Source organism: Fukomys damarensis, unplaced genomic scaffold (genome assembly GCF_012274545.1).
Source record: "Fukomys damarensis isolate Sample0158 unplaced genomic scaffold, DMR_v1.0_HiC HiC_scaffold_4, whole genome shotgun sequence".
In the NCBI taxonomy this organism is placed as follows: domain Eukaryota; kingdom Metazoa; phylum Chordata; class Mammalia; order Rodentia; family Bathyergidae; genus Fukomys; species Fukomys damarensis.
Genome location: NW_022900916.1, coordinates 59,111,379 through 59,134,069, shown reverse-complemented (window position 1 = coordinate 59,134,069; position 22,691 = coordinate 59,111,379). Strand labels below are relative to the sequence as shown.

The 22,691-nt window shown below is 39.7% G+C and overlaps 1 protein-coding gene across 2 annotated transcripts in view; it reads right to left on the bottom strand.

Moving 5' to 3' along the window:
- Positions 1–22,691, bottom strand: part of Slc25a13 (solute carrier family 25 member 13) — a 198,168-nt gene that overhangs the window by 24,765 nt on the left and 150,712 nt on the right. For both annotated transcript variants that reach the window (XM_010603394.2, XM_010603396.3), the window contains one exon: positions 9,646–9,786. In XM_010603394.2, coding sequence (XP_010601696.2) covers positions 9,646–9,786 — 141 coding nt within the window. The remainder of the gene's footprint in view (positions 1–9,645; positions 9,787–22,691) is intronic.

Here is a 22,691-nt window from a genome sequence, read left to right as displayed (position 1 = left end):
GAACAAGACAAGGATGCCCACTATCACCACTCCTCTTTGATATAGTTCTGGAAACATTAGCCATAGCAATTAGACAAGAGAAAGAAATGAAAGCAATAAAGATAGGAAAGGAAGAAGTTAAACTGTCATTATTTGATGATGATATGATACTCTACATTGAAGACCCAAAAAACTCCACCAAAAGACTTCTAGACTTAGTTGACAGATTCAGTAGAGTAGCTGGATGCAAGGTGAACACACAAAAATCAATAGCCTTCTTGTACACAAATAACAGACTCACTGAGAGAGAAGTAAGGGAAAAAATTCCTTTTACAATAGCATTAAAACAAATGAAGTATCTAGGAAACAATCTAACAAAAGAAACAAAAGATCTCTACACTGAAAACTAAAGAACTCTGAAAAAAGAAATTGAAGAGGATATAAAAAAATGGAAAGACATCCCCTGCTCCTGGATAGGAAGAATCAACATAGTGAAAATGGCCATATTACCAAAACTGCTATAAAGATTCAATGTAATGCCAATTGAAATTCCAACAGTATATTTCACAGAACTAGAAAAAAGAATCCAAAAATTCATTTGGAACCATAAGAGACCTAGAATAGCAAAAGCCATCCTAGGCAACAGACACATGGCAGCGGGTATAACAATTCCCAATTTGAAACTACACTACAAAGCCACTGTGATAAAAACAGCATGGTACTGGCAAAGAAACAGGCCTGAGGATCAGTGGAACAGACTGGAAGACACAAAAACAAATCCAGATGTACTCAGCTACCTCATCTTTGAGAAAGGAGCTGACCATCCTCAGTGGAGGAAAGATAGCCTCTTTAATAAATGGTGTTGGAAAAATTGGATGTCAACCTGCCACAGATTAAAACTGGACCCTTATCTCTCACCATGCACTAAATTAAAATCCAACTGGATTAAAGATCTAAATATTAAAACAGAAACATTAAACTTGCTGGAAGGAAAGTTAGGCAGAGCTCTGGAAGACAGTGGCATAGGAAAAGACTTTATGAACAAATCTTCAGTAGCACAGGAATTAGCTGAAATAATCAACAACTGGAATCTCATGTTATTAAAAAGCTTCTGTACTACAAAAGAAACCATCAGCAGAACTAAGAGACAACCTACAATGTGGGAAAAAATTTTTACCAGCTGTTCCTCAGACAAAGGACTATTATCTAGAATATGTAAAGAATTCAAAACAATCAGCGCCCCCAAATATAAAGACCCGATTCAAAAATGGGCATCCGAAATGAACAGACATTTATCAGACAAAGAAGCAAAAGCAGCAAGTAAATATATGAAAAAAATGTTCCACATCACTGGTCATTCGAGAGATGCAGATGAAAACAACACTGAGATTCCACCTCACCCCAAAAAGAAAGGCTGCTATTAAGAAATCACACAATAACAAGTGTTGGCGTGGTTGTGGGGAGAAAGGAACCCTTCTCCGTTGTTGGTGGGAGTGCAGACTGGTGCAACCACTGTGGAAATCAATATGGAGATACTTCAGAGAGCTGGGACTAGAGGTTCCATTTGACCCAGCCTTCCCTCTGCTGGGTATCATTCCAAAGGAACTAAAAGAATCATATCAGAGTGACATATGCGCACCCATGTTGATAGTGGCACAATTTGTAACAGCTAACACTTGCAAACAGCCCATTTGCCCATCATTTGGAAACTGGATGAAGATGTGGTTTTTCTATAAAATGGAATATTACTAAGCCACAAAGAACGAGAAAATAGATTCATTCATAGGAAAATGGATACATATTGAAGATATATTCCTAAGTGAAATAAATAAGTCACACATGTGTAAATACCAAATAGTTTCTCTGGTGTGAATAAACTAATAGTACATAAGATCCTAATGAGTTAACTGACATTGTGAAATGGGAAGAAAGGGGCTAAAGGTGTAGGGAAGGTGGGATGGGTAGGGGAAGGGTAATAAGGGAAAAGAAAAAAATGTGAGATAAAGAAAAGATGGAAATAAAGTGCTTGTAGATGGGGAGAGGAGGAGGGGGTGAAGGGAGGGCAGGGACAAGGGGAACAAATGAGAACCAAGACCGGTCATGTAGAGGTACAAGATCCCGACAATGAATAAACTGTACTGTATCCCTAAAGTGTACCAATAAACTCAATTAAAGATGAAAAAAAAACAAACAAAAACCAGAAACTTCATTGAGTGGCTGAATGGGGTATAGAGTATATATTATGTAATATACTATACTGCATAGTATACTAATATGTACAAATAATAATAATTACATTATGGGTGTATATATATATATATATATATTATATACATATAAATTCACCTGGATGAATGCAAATTTGTAATAAAAATTTTGCTTTAACACTTAAAAAAAAAAAAAAGAAAGAAATTCCTCATAGGTCGCAGTGAGGATTAGATGCTGAGAAGCATACACATCTTTAGGGCTGGAGCCAGCAAAGCAGCCACTCGATAAACATGAGCCTGCCCCCCACCCCGCCCAATTCCATTCAAGTCCTTCTGTCTTCAGTGAATGTTTTTCCTTTCTGTCTAGAGACAGGCACGGCTCTCTCAATAAAATTAAAACATGCTGAGAATAAAATCAAATAGTAATATCTCACCCTACTCCCCTAACTGTCCTTTGACTCTATTTTTATTTCTAGTTGCTGTAAAACTTTTAGGTTGAGTGCTTTGTATCTATCTGTTAAGATTTCTTCCTGCTTCCATCATGCTATTGCGATTCATTTCTTAACGATAACCACTGGCCTCCATTTTTAAGTTCAAAGACCTTTTCTTGCCCTCCTCATCTTCCTTGGTCCCTGTAGCCTTGGTAACATAGCTCCTCCTCCCTTCCATCCCACTCCACCAGTAGCCTCTGCAAGGACATTCCTCCCTTCCGGATCTCCCTCTGATGGCTGCTTCTGCTCTTTACCACCCATACTTCCTGCCGCCTAAATGCTGGGGTCTCAGTTCCATCCTTAGTATCCCACAGCATGGAGACCTCATCCATGTAGGTTCTTGCAGAGTGTCTGCTGGACTCAGCCTTGTGAAAGGCTCCAGCCTTCTTGTCCATACCTTCAGGGTAAGAAATCACTGGAAAGGGAGTTAGGAACTGTGTCTCAGCCCTGCCCTTCCTACCTAAACCACCCAGCTGTCCTAATTTAGGTTTCAGACCTCTGTTTCTCAATTACAGAGCAGATAAAAGGTCTTCTAAAGGTTTCTCAGATATTCTGAAATTCTAAAGATTGTTATCATCATCCTTCCAGGCACTCAAACCAGAAATCTGGGAGTTGTCTTTTAATCTACTTTTACTTTCTACCTTAGGACTTGGAGAGGCTAACTCCCCAAGTCCATCAGACACATCAGCTCTCACTGTCCTACTGCACTGCCCAGCCTATCCTCCTTGCTCTCCCCTCTGACTTCACTCCTACTCTCCCTACCCATTGGCGTTCTCTAGACTGATGTCAGATTATCTTTCCTCAAATACAGTCTCAACCAGGCCATTTTGCCTCTGCCTTCCCAGTTGTGAACTACATGTAATTCCTCACTTGAGGCCACCCCCTTTGGGAAAGCCTTCCTGGCTTTCCTGCTATGAGCCAGTTCCACCTCCCTTACATCCCTGTACATATGCCTAAGGGATAGGGCTTCTCAGCAGCATATACACCACATCTATGGACCTGGGTAACTGGCTGGCTGACTGCCCCCATTAAGGGAGCAATATGCACCACATTGACTTATTTTTGTATCCCCAGTGCCAAGGGTAGAGCTTGCTGGGTGAAGCAAACTAGAAACACTGAAAGAGACTAGAAACTCTGAAACTAGAAAGGGACTTCTCATACAATTAGATTCTTTTTTGTATTTCACACTGCCAATATCATGGTTCTTCCTGGTCACCAATCACAATTCCTTTGCTTTCTCTGCTGTAGCATCTTTGTAACATGGAAACACTTCACTTTTATTCATTTGCTCAGCAGATATTTACCAGATGTATACTTATGACTAGAAACAGTGACAAAGCAGCCTCGAATAAGACAGGCTCCTGCTATCAAGTACACACGAGATAAAGGAGACGCAGTTATATAAAGAAAATCATCAGATGGTGATAGATGCTCCCAGATAACTGGCATGGGGACTCTGATAGCAAGTGGCACAGTTGGCTTCTTAGGCAGCATCTGTTGAACAGAAATCTGAGAGGAAGAACTGCCCTGCAAAAGCAGATGAATTTGGAGTACTCAAAGAAAGGAAAGGCAAACTGGATAAAGATGATGTAGTTTTTCTATAAAATGGAATATTTCTCAGCCATAAAGAATGAGAAATTAGATTCATTCATAGGAAAGTGGATACATATTGAGGATATACTCCTAAGTGAAATAAATAAGTCACACATGTGTAAATACCAAATAGTTTCTCTGGTGTGAATAAACTGTAATAATACATAAGATCCTAATGAGATGACTGACATTGTGAAATGGGAAGAAAAGGTCTAAAGGTGTAGGGAAGGTGGGATGGGTAGGGGAAGAGTAATAAGGGAAAAGAAAAAATGTAAGACAATGAAAAGATGGAAATAAAGTGTTTGTAGATGGGGAGGGGAGGAGGGGGTGAAGGGAGGGCAGGGACAAGGGGAAAAAATGAGAACCAAGACCTGCCATGTAGAGGTACAAGAAACTGTACTGTATCCCTAAAATGTACCAATAAACTCAATTAAAGAAAAAAGAGAGAGACAGAGAGGAAAGGCAGTTACCAGATAGGACGGTGGTAAAAAATGGAAAACAAGGGTGACTAGGCTCGCAGTTATTCTACTCTAAAAGCTGCTAGAAGGTTTTCACACAGGAAGGGTTTCTGTAGGGTCAATCAAACTCTCGTTTCCTCTGGTTTCTGCTTATATACCTACTTCAGAAGCCTTCCCTGAGCAACCTAGCAAAATGTACTTGGTCCCACTTGGCCTTCCTCCATCCCCTCACCCTGCTTTCAAGGTCCTTAGTGTGGCACAGTGTCACATACTTGTTTTCTTGATGGCTGACTTTTCCTCTTCACCAAAGCACAATCAGTGGCATCTTACTGTTCACAGCCACCTGCTAACTAGATAGAACAGTCAAGGCAGTTCTAGAAAACAACAAATACTCATGAGCAGCAACATCGTTAAAAAATGTTTTATCCTAGTACTGCAAAAAAGGCCCAAAACAAACAAATTAAAAAAAAAAAAAAACCTTTAAAATTGTATACAGGTCTTTCAAAAAATGAGGGAAGAGTTTTAAGACATACTGTATTTAAAATACTCTGTGTTGGAAAAAAACATACGCTATACTGATATTGGTACAATTTGGAATGTACAGAGGTCTCGAGAGAGGAAGAAAAGATGGATAAACGCTGATATATGTAGAAAGAATTCTCTTTGGATTGGGGATTTAGCTCAGTGGTACCGCTCCTGCCTTGCAAGCATAAGGTCCTGAGTTTGATCCCTAACACTAAAATATATATATTTTAAGGCTATATAAAAACTTGAAACAGTGGCTATTCTTTGAAGAGAATGAGGAGATGAGAAGAAATTTTACTTTCATGTATCTTTCTGAATTATATGATGTTTGAAACATCAACTTGCATTTTTAAAATTAAAAAAAAATCAAAACTCTCTGAGATAACTAGCAGAATAAACAACGCACTGGTGTATCATTACTTGTTTTCACAATGACATACAATATAATGATTCATTTGTGCACACCCGATGCATGAACACAGACAGGCATTTACGTATATCCATGAAGGGTGTATTTGAATTACTCTGTCAGATGCAGTGGGACGAACTGAATGCCTGTGATAAAATGGAGTGAGTAGACAGAGCTCATATTCCTAAGCAAGCTTCCAGTAAGAGCTAATGTTTAATTTGTGATTACAGGATTTGAAAACTCTATTCAACAATACTTAATAAACCCTAGCTGTTATTGCTTAAGTGACCATATTTTTGTCTTCAAAGAGACATGAACCCTTTTACTGTTTCCCAAAGAAGCATCTTTGACCTCTATTAGCTGTGCTGCTGTTTAATATTAAATGACAGGTTTTTATTTTTTTTTAATTCTTTTTCCCCCTCATTGAGTTTATTGGTACATTTTAGGGATACAGTACAGTTACATTCATTACTGGGATCTTGTACCTCCACATGACCGGTCTTAGTTCTCCTTTTTCCCCTTGTCCCTGCCCTCCCTTCACCCCTTCTCCCTTCCCCTTTACAAACACTTCATTTCCATTTCCTCATTTTCTCATATCTAGGGAAAGTGGGAAGGGTAGGGGAAAGCTAATAAGGGAAATGACAGGTTTTTATAAGCTGACCAATGGCTTCTAAGGAAGAGGTAACATTCAAATTTTGAAGTACACAACTTTGTTCTTTACCACAAAAAATATTTAATTTATGCTGCAGGGGTGTACACAATAAAAGTTACATAGGGAAAGAGAATTACATTCTCATAGATATTTTATATATTTAAATTTTTTTGTGGTGCTTGGCATTAAATCCAGGGCTTTGTACATGCTAGGTAAGTGTTTCACCACTGAGCTACACCTCCAGGTCCATCCTCATACATTCTTAAAAAGGTAATATACGCTGTAGAAGATATTCAAACAGCTCTTTCAAAGCAATTAATTATTTCACTTTTACTGAGGTATATATTCCCAGGGCGCTACAATTATTTCTCCTCTCTAATGTTACCAAGGGGAGAGAATTTTGTTTCAATACTTCACTAAATCTGCTCTAAGTTATTCTAACTTTACGAATGTTTACCATATACACTTTGTTTTTAGTTGCAAATGTATTTCTAAAGCAAGTATTCTAATTGCCATTTACCAGGAAGTCAAAGAATAGTCACATATTTTGCAAGTCAATTCAGGAGAAAAACACAAAGCTTGGTTAAGTCCAATTTAGGCAAAGTTAGGCTCAGCAGGCCTAAACACACAGGCAGAGCTGACCACTCACCCCTCCTGCGTTCAGCATTGTAATCTTAATAGCAGGAAACAAAAGCAGCCAGTGGAGAAGAAAGATTACCTGTCCCAACTAAAACCAGCATAGCGGTTCTCTTTTAAAAGACCCATCAGAGGACACACACCAGGCTTAAAAGTTTTATGTCCTTCATGGTCATTTGCAGACTAAAGAGAAAGGCTGTATTACTAAAAAGTGTTATCCTGAAATAAAAACGCGGGCAAGTGCTGTGTAGCAGTGCCGAAGCTGTGATACTCCCTAACCTGCTGCAATAATTTCGGATCTTGGAAGGATTTGGTGGAGGAAGGCTAAGGTGGGGTGGGCTTGGAAACCAGGTTCACAGGACAAGCAAGACCCATTACCTAGCGTGGTTCTTTGAGCCATCCATCGAGAGGCGTCCACACCACAGAGAAGTGCACTCTGGTGAATGAAGACTCAGCCCGTCCCTTCAGCGGATACGGGTGGCCAACAGAAGGTGGAGTCTGCTAAGTCACTTTCTCACAATGAAACCAAGTCTCCAGCTCAAAACACTAGTGACTTCAATTGGTAGCTATCAATATACCAAAAACACCATGTGGTAGGGCAGTGCCAAGCCCTGTGCAATGCCTCTGAGCCAGTTCAGACCACTAGACTAGTAATGAAACCAACTTGTATGGTAGAGTGCTCTTGCTCAAACTTGAGCAATCCTGATCATTTCAGGAAAACAATTTTAGCACAAAAGTAGAAACAAGCAACTTCTGAGCCTCAATTTCAGCTCAAATTGTAAGGCTGGCAGTCTCTGTTGATGCAACTACAAAATCAGTATACCGATTACCTCCAAGGAGTGTTAAAAAGGATTAAAATTATGAATAAAGTGAAGATGAAAAGCAGTAAGTCTCAGTCTTGTATCACTTGCCGGTAGTTTAACAGTCTGTTTCTGCACAGCAAACAAGTTTTTACCACTCTATCCACCTAGATATTTCGATAAGTCATTGCCATAGTACCCAAGTGCTTTTTACCAGACAGCCTGTTGAAAGACTGCTTGGCATCCTGTCAAAATGACAAGCTGTTACATTGTATTATAGACTGCAAAGGCCTAAAAATTTAGAAAAGAAGATGACTTCTCTTCAAATTGATCTGCTATGCCACATGACGATATTGTTTATTTATTACAGCTGGGTAATAAATTGGTAAACAAAATGGCTGTAGAACACAATATTCAATGCTAAATCACAGACTGAGCATCTTATGTACAGTTTTTTTAAAAACTGGCATGTTTATTACTAAATACTACATATATATAAGTAAATAAAGCAATTTTTTTTAATAAAGAAAGAAAAATTTTCCCCACTATCATCAATCCTACGAAAGGAGATTATGTGTGATCCTTACAAAGGCTCAGATCATGGGGTACTTTTCCAATCCCTTGACCTTGAAAAGTGTCATTTGGGAAGGCCAGTTTTAAAACAACCTCAACTTGATATTTACTGAAGTCACCAGTAGAATTTAGGATAGGAAAAATAAATAAATAAAAAGACTAAACAAGAATTTCTGGAGTAGAATCTCACAAATCCTGTGCTGAAAATATCAAGACCAGTCATTTAAAGTTTCTCTAAAAAGCTGTATGGCAAGTTGTTGTACATTATGTGGGTCAGTTATATCCACATTAAGATGAACTGGAAGTAAGAAAAGAATAATCTACTGTCTCAATGCTATGTATGCAAGGGATAAAATTCTCAGAAATAATATTGCACTTGATGATCAAAAGTGCTTCATCTTGGACATTTTGGGGTAAAAAGGAAGACAATTTTCTCTGCAAAATCATGTTAACACATGACCCAAAAAGTGGATATTGATCAAACTGTGCTTTAAAATTCATATGAGTAATGTGAATAAAATATTTGACTCTCTTGCAATGAAACTGCCTGGCTATGTACAAAAGCAAAGTAATATTAATTTTAACTAACTGTATATATTTCTGTGTAAATAAATGAAACTATTTTCAACAGAGATTGGACTTTCCTCATGTTGTTAAAGGTCTACTTATTCAAGTTAGTTTAAAACATTTTTAAAGAATCTTTAAAACCTTTCGTTTGCTAATGCCTTAAGGCTGGACATATATCTGCAGATGACTTTAGTATATTCCATTAGAACTTTATACTAGATAAGTGTGAATAGTCACTTTCAAGAACACTGAAAGTTTCACTTTGCAATCATTTTGAAAAATTATTTTCCAAATGAAAAAGAGTTAAAGATTATATTAAGATGAGGCATAGAATTAGAAAATATGGACGAGGTCAGAATGTACAGGATCAGATAATACTGTAAATTCTTCAGCCGGTATGAGCGTCTCCTTAAATTATGCTTTGCCTCACTCCTGAAACATGGATGGCACTGAGAATCAAGTTTCTGTAACAGTAACAGATCTCAATAAAGCTCTAGCCAATGTTGTTGTAAAAAGTTATCTTAAACAATTTGAAGTGGTGCCATTCACATGGTCATCCTGTGTCTGTATACCTTTAGGGGCAGCTTTTCGGCAGGCAGCATTAGGGGTACCTCCTAATTTGCATGAAGGTGCCCTAAGGATTCCACCAAGATGTCTTCTTTAGGTGGAGATATGGAAATCACTTTCATGTGATGAACAGTTACTAATTACTGAGATGAGAAAGCAAGGAAACAAGTGGTGGAAAGCAGAGTTACCTTATAGATGCCGAAGAACCCCAGGTCTCGTACAACAGACAGAGCACTGACCCGGGGACCAGTGGTGATTTCTCCAGCCACCTGTAAACGGATCTTGACAATTTCTAAAGGATTTGTGAAAATCACCTGTGAGCCTCCAGCCTAAAGAGAAAAAGAAAAGGTTTGGGATCAAAGCTGGGAAATGGTCAGGAAAAGTCACAACTCAGAATATTCTATTCTCAAGAGGCTGTCTGTGTCCTATCAATTAAAGCAGTTGGCAATTACAAGTTTGAATCAAAATATAGTTACTATCTAGGACTCCTCATGTAAAGAGGCCCTAACTCTTTCATGTAGAAGTTGAAAGAGCCCACAGCAGAAGAAAACTTCTATTAGTCTCACTAGTGTCCTCATGCTAAAATGACAAAGATTTCTTGAAGCTCGAGCAACTGGCCCCCAGGGTTCAAAGCCAAAGCCATAAAGGCAATAATAAAATACAAAGCAACAAGTATCCAAATAAGGACATAGATCTAGCTCCCAGAAGTGGAGGGGGCAAGGAGGACAAAGGATCTTGAATAATGGAGAACTGCAAAGAACATATAAACTTATGAAAAAAAAAAAAACCTAAAAACAATCTGGTGGATTATGAAATATCATGGAATTATTCTTATAATTTTACTTATATAGTACCTGCCTATAGAATCATTCTTTTTTCACATAAGATAAATGGCAGGTCAAAGAAGTAAAAATATGCATTAAATCAACTGTGGCCCAGACTTTGAACACTATGTGTTATTTCATTCCAGCAATGGCTGCATGCCACACCTCCAAGATCATCAGTGAAATCTTTAAAGTGCACTACACAGGAAATTTTAAGCTAGCTATTTTGAAGCTAAGCCTATATTTATCATAACCAATTATATTCTTTTTTAATGTACTTCAACCTGTTATTCCTTGTCATAAATATACTAAATTTTTGTATGATCCAAACGAAGATTAATATGCAGCACAATTCAGAGTATGTATTATGTAGTGCAGTGAGACCACAGACAATGGAACTTATGTTTCACAGCTTAGGAAATGCCATCATGATAACAGGTAAAATATGGGTCAACACTATGTAGAACCTCTTACAAGATTCCCTACTCCCAGTTCTCAATGTATATAACTTCACAAAATGGTTGGTATTAATTAAAACTTGCCACAGGGATGGTGTTTGAAGTACTGTTTATGACAGTTGATGCTAAGAATTAGAAACAACATAAATATCCAGGAGTAAAAGATTAATTACATGAATCTGAGGATACCCATGCATTGAGATGCTATGCAGCTGAAGAAAATATTGCAGAAAAATGTTCTACGTGTACTGTTAAGTAGAACCCTCCCATATTTTTTCTTCTGATTGAGTTTATTGGTACATTTTAGGTATACAGCACAGTTACATTCATTACTGGGATCCTGCACCTTTACATGACAGGACTTGGTTCTCATTTTTTCCCCTTGTCCCTGTCCTCCCTTCACCCCCTCCTCCCCTCCCCATTTACAAACACTTTAATTCAATTTTTTCATTTTCTCACATTCTTTTCTTTTCCCTTATTCCCCTTCCCCTACCCTTCCCACTTTCCCTACACCTTTAGCCCCTTTATTCCTATTTTGCATTGTTAATTATCCCACTAGAATCTCGAGTACTATTATAGTTTTTCACACCAGAGAAACTATTCGGTATTTACACATGTGTGACTTATTTATTTCACATAGGGGTATATCCTCAAAATGTATCCATTTTCCTATGATGACTCTAATTTCTCATTCTTTATGGCTGAGTAGTATTCCATTTTATAGAAAAAAAACACATCTTCTTTATCCAGTTTCCAACTGATGGACAAATGGGCTGTTTCCAAGTTTTAGCTATTACAAACTGTGCTGCTATAAACATAGCTGCATATATGTCACTGTGGTATGTTTCTTTTAGTTCTTTTGGAAAGATACCCAGCAGAGGGATGGCTGGGTCAAATGGAACCTCTAGTCCCAGCTCTTTGAGGTATCTCCATATTGATTTCCACAGTGGTTGCACCAGTCTGCACTCCCACCAACAATGGAGAATAGAACCCTCCCGTATTTAAAATGCATATACATTCTTCCCCCGGTGTTTACCTACCACCCCATAGGAGACATCCAGCACTGTGATGGTTTGGAGGTGGAAAGACTACAAATAGTTAATTTTGGCTACACTTTTAATATTTCTTCCTTCCTTCCTTCCCCTCTTTCTTGTACTAGGGATCAAACTCAGGTCCTTGAGCCTGCAACACAGGTGGCAGAACCACTGAGCTAAATCCCCGGCCTTTTAATTTTTCTATATAGATCACAAGTCATTTCTGTAGAGAAAAATAAATAACTGTGCATAACTTATGCAATATACACAGCAATGTTAACAAAAAAATCAAAGAAAAATGTTTGGTTGCCAAATCAAATTGTTTTTCCATTTTTATCAATTTGATGGTTAGGCAAGACATACTTGTATTTTGTTTGTTGTTTGTTTTTTTGGTACTGGGGATTGAACTCGGGTCTTCGCGCTTGCAAGGCAGGCCACCGAACCGCTGAGCTAAATCCCCAGCCCTTTAGACATACTTGTTTTTAAACACAGCAGTAGTTTTCTCCTGTGCTTGTTAGCCGCTGGCTTCCTCTCCTTGTCTGCTTCTACCAAGGTTTGCTGTCATCTTCATCTAAACTTGCCAGAAACGACCTGGACTACATTCATCACAAGGCCAAAGAAGGGGCCTCAAGAAGAAGGAGTCACAGTGAGAGGATATGCCGGGAGCCCGGTGTGTCCGTATGGTCCACACGAAGACATCCTGTTCCCCATTCCACCACTCGGAACAGCTACGTTTTGCTCATACTGTCACCACCAGAATGTGTCTGGGAAGACGAAACCCTGCCCGGGTTTACGGCCACCATTTCCCATGTGACACGGAGGGAGTAATGGAAGGTTGGCAGAATGAGGAGATGAACAGCCTTAGCTGGGCAACCATGCTAAGTGTACAGGAAGGATTCTTCTTTGTGCTTCTGGGCCAGAAATCTCTCCATACGAATGAAATTAGTATCTACAGACTTACAAAGATGAACAAACACTGAATATAAGAAAACGGTTTCACTAAAAAAAAAAGAAAAAAAACTATTTCATGGAGACAGAAGTTTTGAGAAAGGATTATCAACATGGAATTAGCCTGAGGGTTGATTTCTCAAAACTCCAGAGGTAAGATTATCTCTACCAGGGGTAAAATGAAAAGCAATCAGCAGGCGTGGATCTTGGAGAGTGGAATGCGTGTGTGCTCATCTGCATAGTGCCAACACTGGAAACGAGGTAGCTGAGTACCCCACGTGAAGATCCAGCTATAGTTCTTCTGTCAAAGTATCTCACTTATCATGAAGAGCAGAGATGGCAAATGTCCAGGAGCCAACAAAGTGCTCACGACACAGCAACTGTTTCACGGGGCTAGGTTTTTTCTTTCTCCCAGGGTGGCAGTGCTCTTCCCTTGGCTGCCTGTCATGATCACCTGGAGAGCTTTTAAAAGGTAGTGATGTGCACCCTGTTCCCACCAACTAAATAAGAACTTCTGTGTTGGTGGTCTAAAAAAAATAATTTTTCTACACAATCATTATGTGCAGGGGGTATTAAAAAAATCCCTCCACTATACCCGTTTTCTCTAGGATCCCTGTCAATTTTGAGAATCAGTGTCTTAGGCTTCCTTAAGACTGATTTCTAATCCTGGTCTCCCGTAATATTTCAGAGAGTAACTTTTACATTTTACCTCTGATTGCCTAAGCAACTGGTGCCATTACTAGAAGATACAATTTTTTGGTACAGAATTGTTGTGCTATACCTTTACTAACACTCACAGAAGTTGTTTAAAATACACATGATAAAAATACGTACTTAGATTCAACTCCCTGACATTAAGCCAACAGACAGACACAAACTCTATACTACAGCAAAATGAGTCCTCATCCCTCAGGCTGACACAAGAGGCAAATCCCCTGAAGAGAGCTGTGGGAAACATGCATCAGAAAGAAAGAGCTCAGTGACGCCAGAAAAAATAATGATGTACCCACAGCTTCTGGTGGACTCAGAAAAAAAGAAACTACAGACTCAAAGTAGCACACCGAAAGGTGTCAAGATGAAACAGGCCCTTTGGAGTCAGGTTGGAAGGAAATGTGAGACTCCAAGGCACGGAGAGAGAAGGAGCTTATCATCAGACGTACAGTGTTCAGGCAGCACCACATGGCCGGTCACTCGGCAGCACACTGCCTGCCGTTCTTCCAACTCCTGATGTGTTATTCATTCAGAGCACCTTAGCCACACTCCTCCTCTGCAAAGATCAAAGACAGCTGAACTGGCAGACAACAAACAGGAACACTTATTGCGTACCATGTCTTTGTGTCCTTCATCACTCTGTAAAGATCCTGGCCTTTTTCTGTGTGCAATTTTGTCACAAATCATTTCCTTATGATGTTTTGGAGCTGTGGCAAGGAAGACACATGGAGATTTTCCACACTTAACCCAGTATGGCATACTGTATTTAGTGGGGACCCTGCTTTCTCTACATGCTTCCTACTAGTCTGTTACTACAACTGAGAAACAAATACCTGTGTCTATCACAGACTAACCTCCTCTTCGTTCACACATTTGTTTACCAAATATTTATAAGCAGTTACGTTTGAAATTTGTCCCGAGCACTACAAGGGCACAAGATGAGTCAAAATCATTCCTGTTTCTAGGAACCTGAAGCAAGGGCCAAGGTAACTGATATTCACCAAACATCCACTATTAGTTACAAGGGTGTGGCTTTGTACATATGTATCTGCAGTCCACGAAAAAGGTGCCTTTCCCCATTTCACATGAGAGTGAAATGAAGCCAGGAAAGATTAAAGCTATTTTTACGGGCTGAAATGTGGGCCACCAAAAATCACAGTTCACTATGACAACCTCCTAAGACATCTTAACTCCCATGGCTTCAGATATATATTCTACGTATTGGACATGAGGTCTTCATAAAGGGAATTAGGTCTTTAAGGCGTTGCTTAATCCAATGTCACTTATTCTTACAAGCACAGGAATTTAAATATATGCATATAAGAGTGCAGATAAGATCATGTGAAGCTGGAGAAGCAGGGAGAAGAGCTAGAAGGCGAGGAGAGAGACCTCAAAAAAATAGCCCTGTCAACACCTTGATCTTGGACTTCCAGCCGCTATAAAGACAACAAAACAAATTTCCTTTGTTGAAGCCAACTTGTCTGTGGTATTTCATTGTGGGAGCTTCAGCAAACCAATGTAGCAGTCTGCCCAGGGCTACATCAAGAGCAAGTAGAGGAAAAGATTCTTGATGGAGTTCTGTAACCAAACGACTCACAGATACTGGAGCTGGCACGTGAGGAAAGACAATTATCGCATATGATAAGAGTTAAGGCCCAGACAAATTGGTATGGAAGTTCAAAGGAGGGCAAGGATTCTCCTGGCCGGAATACTCCGGGAAGAAGTACAACGCATAGGACGACAGCATGCTAGCTGGCGACTGAAATGGATGCAGGATGTAGGTAGACCAGGTGCAGGACAGGAGGCAGCACAGTGACAAGAGCACGTTATGCTGATATGGGTAACAGAGCTGGCACTGTGTTCATCAACTGACATGTTAATAAGGATGCAATCAGGAAATCTACTTCATCAACTGCTTGGACTTCCTGAGGGTTCAGGTACCAGGAATTGTGCTGAGAGTTTATAAATCTGTTAGTTCAGCCTTTATAATATCACAAGGTAAGTAATAACATTATCCTGATTTCTATAAATGAACAAACTGAGAGGAGTAAAAAAGATGATTTAACTTGCTTGGGGTCACACAGGAAGAATGGGCTTGGATTCTAAGGTATAGTTGCTGGAGACCAGAGCCTGAGCTACACTTCTCAGAGAGCAGCATGAAGGAACAGAGGCCTTCACTGTAGAAGACAAGGAGACTGAAAGCAAGCAGAGCAGCATCAGACAGCTGCACCAATCATGGAAAGTACAGTACACCAGCCTGAAAACCAGGACTGCATACTAGACACGTGGCCCTGAGCTTGCCCCGGGAAGAGAACTAGTGAACAGAATCTGGGACTGTGGAGTAGTCGGACCGGTACCTATGCCTCAGAAAGCTACCAGGAGAGCAGAAGAGAAGGAAAGGCTTATTAGGAAAGGGTCAGGAGGCACAGATAACAATTAGATAGCAACCAGCACACTGGTTGACAGATAAAAGACCACAATTAGAGCAATTACATCTGTAGTGAGGTGGGGTGGGCTGGTGGGGGTAACAGATGTAATAGAGACCAGCAGGGTTTGGTTGCAGAACAAGGGAGAAGGTCAAAGAAAGGATCCATGGTTCTGCATCTGTTTAACTAGCACAAGGGTTTAAAAGAGAAATATCAGACATTTAGAAGTGTGGAGGAGACAGTCGCCATGTAGATGAGGGTATGATCCACACAGAACTAAAGGCAGGAACTTACATGGGATGAAAAGAAGAAGAAAAGCTATGAGTAGTAAGAGACCTAAGACGCCACACAAAACTTTTGCCTTACTCTAGTGTTATGGTAGTTGGGGCACTCACGGCAAGAAAAAAGAAGGCGGAATGACCAACAGCTCACACTGACCCTGTCAGGTAAAGTCAAGTATGGGGGGGGGGCGTAGGTGCTGAGGAGTGAGGCCACCTGTGTGGTCTATAATTTGAGAGGAAAGGAAACTGAGAAAATGATAGTTGTTTATGAGAGTAAACCAGGGACAATGAAAATTTATTTAGGGTAACTCAGGAAAAAAAAAACACACAGATCTATGGGGAAGGGAGTAGAGAGCCAAAATGGAGAGAGAAATAATTATTCTTTGCTTAAGCAAAATAGCACAAGTTCCCAGTGGAGGAGTAGGGAAAGATAAAATATGAAGCCTCTGATTTCATGACACTCACAGAGTTGGGAAATAATTTTGTTAGGGAAGGAACTGACAATTGGTGGTTACCATTACTATACCGTTACTATTTGTACTTCAGAGAGACAGAGAAACAGAATCAAATGGAATAGGATAAGGCACAGGGAGACACAACTAACGTTCTGATACATAAGGTCAAAACAAAAGACCCCCTTGGAATCGGTGGCAAAGTAACATTCTAGCTCCGCACAAGAAGTTAAAATGAAATTACTCTGATCTGTGGCATGGAGATGAAGTAATTAATGATATCTAAGGATGAGTCAATGTGTGACCATGCATGAATTCTGTTCCTCAACGGAACCCACACAGGGTAAGACACAGCAGGCAGCCACATGTTTAAAGCCAGGTCCAAGCTACATATCTGCACCTGGCTCCAGGGGACCCAAAACCATAAGCAGTGCCAGACTGGGTAACCTATTAAAAGCACACGCGCATACATGTGACTCTAGCTGAGGGGCAGTTAAGTTCTGGGCCACCTGGATTCTTACTCAGGCTATTGCCAGGTACTAAACAAGAACACCTCTTTGTCTTCTGTACTTGTACTGAATACTAGCCTTAGTATGACAATTTTTTGTGTGTGGAATTTTTAAGAAGAGAGCACCTGATTTCAAAAACATATTTTTAGAGAAAGATAGAACTGGTACATTAAAAAAAACTCTTACACATTAGTAAAGTAAGAAATATGAAATGAAGGACCCAAATGAAGAAAACCTTTTGTTTTTGTGTTAAAAAAGAAGGGAGGGCAGGGGAATGGGGAAAAAATAAGAACCAAGACACATCATGTGAAGATGTAATTTCCGAATGATGAATGTAACTGTACTGTATACCTAAAATGTACCAATAAACTTAATAGGTTAAAAAAAAAAGAAACAAAGATTTGAATACTATTGAGTACAGTGGACCCTTGACTTAGGATCTCAACTTGTTCTCAAGGGCTGGCTATAACTCAAGCTGGTCAATTGAAGGCCCAGGCTTCTCTACACCCCCTTCAAAGTCTCTCTCCTGTACCCATGCTGATCTCAGTGATTAGAAAAGGTCCTGACTCTGAGACCCTGCAAAACTTTTCTTTTCTTCCCTTCCCTCCCTCTCAAGAGGCCAAAGTCAAATATTTGTTGAATATTTTCAGTGTAGAGGGCAACATGCTATAAGTTTCACAGACATTCTCCCTCATCCGCTCAGTCATGAGAACACAATGTTACTCCTGGCTTTGCTGGAGATGAAGAAATAGAAGTACAGAATTTTCTCCAATACAGAGATAGAAACAGAACCCAGACTTGATTTAAGTCCCAGCTTTGAAGCTGTATACTGACTTTCTTACTGTCAAAGAAAGTGAGCTTTAAATTGATTCATTTTCAGTTTTTCTTTCTTATTTGAATACAAAGTATCTGTGTGCATCTTTAGCCAGTAAGATTATGTGGACTAGAATTTCCATGACTTGGAAATCCTCTGTGTAGGAGATAAATGATTCAGAGACACTGAAGTGACTCAAGAAATATGGAGGAAAGATGTTTCTGTAGGTACATTATAACTGATTTTCACCAGATGCATCCAACTTTTCTATGTAGATTAGTCAATAAATCATGAGGAAGCCAGACTGCAGGATGGCAAGATCCCCAATCATGTCAATCTGAATGCTTGAGGTATACTTTAAACTCAGAAAAGTGCAACTAACGACAATTTCAATTTTCTTCAAATGAGCCTGCAAAATACTTATACTGGCACAGGTTTTACCTAAATAAATCATAGTGACTCAAGACAGAATCAATGACATCTCACTTCTCTACCAAAACAAACCAAAGTTCACATCTCCATCCCATATGATTCCTATCTGAGGCCCATGGTCTTGATAAATTCATGCTGTACCTAGGAGGGCTAAGAGTAACTAGAAAGGGAAACGAGACTGTGGAAACTACAGCTATGTCAGCATGAAGTCCAAGCTCCAAGCTTCTTAAACGAATAGGGTTCTATCTGCACAAAGCACCATTATTTCCAAATGCTCTAATTTTTCACATGATATGGTTGTCATGGCTCAAAGTAAAATTACAGTTTTTTCCTTCTAATGTGCCCCCTCTGAAATGGACTAGATAGTCTGCAGAAACAACCTGAAATGTGCCTTCAATCACAGTTCCTTTTGGTCAACCGCCAGCTGCTTCTGTGAAGTTTGACTTCTCCCCTTCCTCTTCACAACTTTGCATCCCAAATTTCTCTTGCCCTGTTACAGAGATTTACTTCACTGCTGACATTTCTGACTGCACAGGGAACTCTATGGTGGGAAGTGGTGCAGCTAGTTCTTTTTCAAAAACAAAATTTCAGGAAATAAAATACTTAGCAGGGCAATATAACCCAGAATCCTAATATAGTGCCCCCATGTACTCTACTCCAAGAACAATGGCTCTCATTAAATCAACAATATTCTTTAGGCCCAACAGATGCGCCGAGGCTGTCTGCTCTTGTGATCATACTACAGGAAATATCAGTGGCCTCAATATATGGCTTTAAAGGACTGGTTCAGAAGCGGCAGTTCCTACTTCTCCACAATCCGTTTCCTTTCACCCACTTCAACCAGACAAGCCTCACACCATTGCTTCTTTACTGATGAAACGATATTCCTGAACATCCTTTCTTGGCATCTGGGGAGTCAAGTCAAAAGAACTGTACAAGTCAAAAGGAAAGGTACAGTTGCTTATCAGCCTCGCACAACCGTTCCAGTCAACAGTCTTGAGAGTATTCAGAGAATATTAATAGTCTTGAATATAAAACAATCAAAGCCATTATTAGTGTGTTGTCCACAGAAAATATGGCAGCATATTTTTAATATGGCAAAATTTATGCTATGTTTTAAACTAAAAGCATTAAATATCTCCATAATTTAATCACCTTCCTTTAATTGGAATTCACATAGTAGATGCTTATAGCTACTTAAAAAATTAAGTGGCAAAATGTATATGAAGACTATGTATCTTGATATTTTAATTATGCTCAATTGAATGTACTTAGATTTAAAGTGCTTTTCACAAATGACATGTGCTAAGAATATCTAATTGCACACTGACACTCTAAAATATGTGCTTATATGTATCAAAAATAGATTAATATGAAGTTATAGATATATGACTTTCTTTTACTAAAACTCAAATATATCATTTTATTTGGATACAAACAAAATTCTACAAATAAGGTCTACACTAGTAAATGCCTAATAATCTATAAATGAAAATGTATATATGTGATAACCATGTTTGATATTTTAATAAATTAGACAATAAAGATTTCTGAAAAAATCTAATCTTCAACATACTTTCCATTTGCTCTCTTACTAACTCAATGTTAAATGGAGACAGGAAAGTAACTGGTAAGTAGTACAAGCATCTTTACTACATATAAATATCACAGGTTCAAAACACATTCGGCACACAGCAGCGGGTGGATTCATTTAACGTGCACTGTCCACTAGCAGCTGATGGCTGTGCACAACTACTTTAAGACAGGTGTTCAACAATCTTCCCGAGAAGCTGGCAAATGTGAGGTGACATGAAATCAAGGGCCATTAACTTGACCTGGCTCTGAAAGGAAAGTGATAGCCCCAGCGTCCTCACCAGGCAGGCCCTCCTCCCACCATCAGGAACATAAGTCCTCACTCAAAGCTGAGAAAAGGGCCTTTTCTTAAACCCCACTTATGATGGGCTGAACTGTATCCCTCTCCATCTTGTATCTTGAAGTCTTAACTCCAAAGTACTTCAGCATGAGACTGTGTTTTTACAGAGGTAACTAAGGCAGAATGGATCATGTGTGTGTGTCCTAATCCTGTATGACCGGAGTCTTTACAAAAAGAGGAAATCACGATATAGAAAATAGAGGGCCTGGAAAGTGACCATGGGAGAACACAGGGAAACAGGGGCAGGCCTCAGGGAAACTAAACTTGTCTACACCTCAATTCTGGACCTTGTATCTCCACAACTGTGAGGAAATAAATTCCTGTTGTTTAAGCCACTGATGTGTGGTATCTGTTGCGGTAGCCTCAGCAAAATGATAAACTGAGTGAGAATGTCCGACTAAACGCACACCTCTAAATGTAAACCACGTAGGACTTCCCTCCTTTGATTTCACATGTAAATGAAGCTCTTAAAAAACCTGTAACTAAATTTTAACAACTTTGAAAAGAGAATAAATTAGATTCTTACCATGTAATTGTTTCCGAGACAGATATCAAACTGAAATGTCCTAGTCTTAACTTCTCAAGCACACAGCAAGGCAGAAAAAAAGGTCATTCTGTTTACACATTTTACAAATATTAAGCTTCATATTTTTAGCTTCATAGGGTTTTAATAGACATGTAGAAGCCTGGCCAAGAAACCAAAGAGGAATCTATTTGACAGACATTAAAAAGCAATTAAGTTACAGACCTGTCAAATATGTTAACATTTGGGGGTCTGCCTGTTTTATGTGTCTATTTTGACTGCTACCACCAGAATCATTTAATGCTTTACAGACCTTCAATGTCTGAAGTACCTAACTGCACCAAATCTGCAACCTAATCTTTTCCAAATTTTCATATCATAACAAACCCTTCCCCTATTTACTGGAAAGTCAGAATAATAGTCTAATGTTTGCTCTTTCAAAGAGTAATACCTCGGTTCGTGAATGCTTTTTGAGCAAACTGAATTACTTGCAAACAAAAGCATTCAGAAAAATTTTGTTTCCATTTATGAACTTAACATCAGTTGACAAACACAACCATGGCCATCCTCCCTACACCAACACAAACACAGATCTTCCCTCAAATAGTTAAAAAAAAAAAAAAGTTTGGCAACCAAGGTACCACTGTGCTCTGTCACTTTACCAAAGAGGGGAAAGGAAGGCAAGCAAAAAAGAGATCTGGCTGGCTCAGCGTGTACTAGGACAGGTGGACTTTACCACCTATACTATACTACTATAATGGTACTTGTGATCCTCTACCGGCAGCCCTTAGCTAGGGAGGTTATCTATCCCAACCTGGCTCAGTCTGTTCAGGCAGGTGTAACAAAATTCCACAAACTGGGCAGCTTTCAAGCTTCACAAATTTCATTTTTCACTGTTCACAAGGCTGGAAGTCTGAGGTCAAGGTGCAAAGCTGGCTGCGATGTGATAAGGGCCCTCTTCCTGGTTTGTAGCCCATTTTTTCTCAGTGTGTCTTCAACGGGAGAAGGGGTGAGGGAGTCTGTGAGGCCCCTGTACCAGGCACCTTTGTCCAGTATTAGTAGGCCATAGTGTCACAACTTTCTTGCTCCTCCATAATTTGGCCAAGCAGAGCTTGGCTGAGTTCACTTCCAGTCAAGGTCAGACTCTTAAATTCTTCTCTTCTGAATCAACCATTTGTTCTTATCAGCAACAATATGCTTGTGCCCTCACTCTACAGTCCTGCCTGCTTGATACTTGTTATCGGTAGGTGTCCCGAGCCTGCCCAGTTTCCCCTCTTCCCACACTTGTAATGAATAAACACTGGACATCCTGGGAGTTGTCTTTGCTGTCCAGAGCAGCTTAGATCAGCCCAAGACTCAGTTTCTCTCAAGACTGTCTCTGTGTTTGATTCCCACTTTCCTGTTGAACCGATGTTGTACTGGCTTGCAGGAGGCCAGGATGAGAGGCCAGGACGAGAGGCCAGGATCTCTGGAGACTCCCATCCTTTCCCTATAGGCCCCCTTTATAAGGGTACTAATGCCAATTCAGAGACTGCCTCCATGACAGAAATCACCTCGGTCCAGTGCCCCACCTCCCAATACTACCACATCGGGTATTAAGTTTCAATACATGAATATCTGGGAGGAAACAAATATCTAATCTCTAGTCTCCATAAAACCTTAGCACCATCAGATATTTCTTCAGTTTTTACCCTCCATCCAAGTAGAAGTCGCCTGGGGAAAGAGCCTCTCACTGATGCAAGCAGGCAGCACACTCTTCCCAGCTAAGGCCCCAGTCCCCACCTCCAGAAGCCTTTCAGAGTGAATTGCAGTAGACCCGCCTCCTCAGCTTCTTAGAAATCTCCAAATTTGGATATTGCCATGGTTAACTTTTTTTTTTTTTTTTTTTT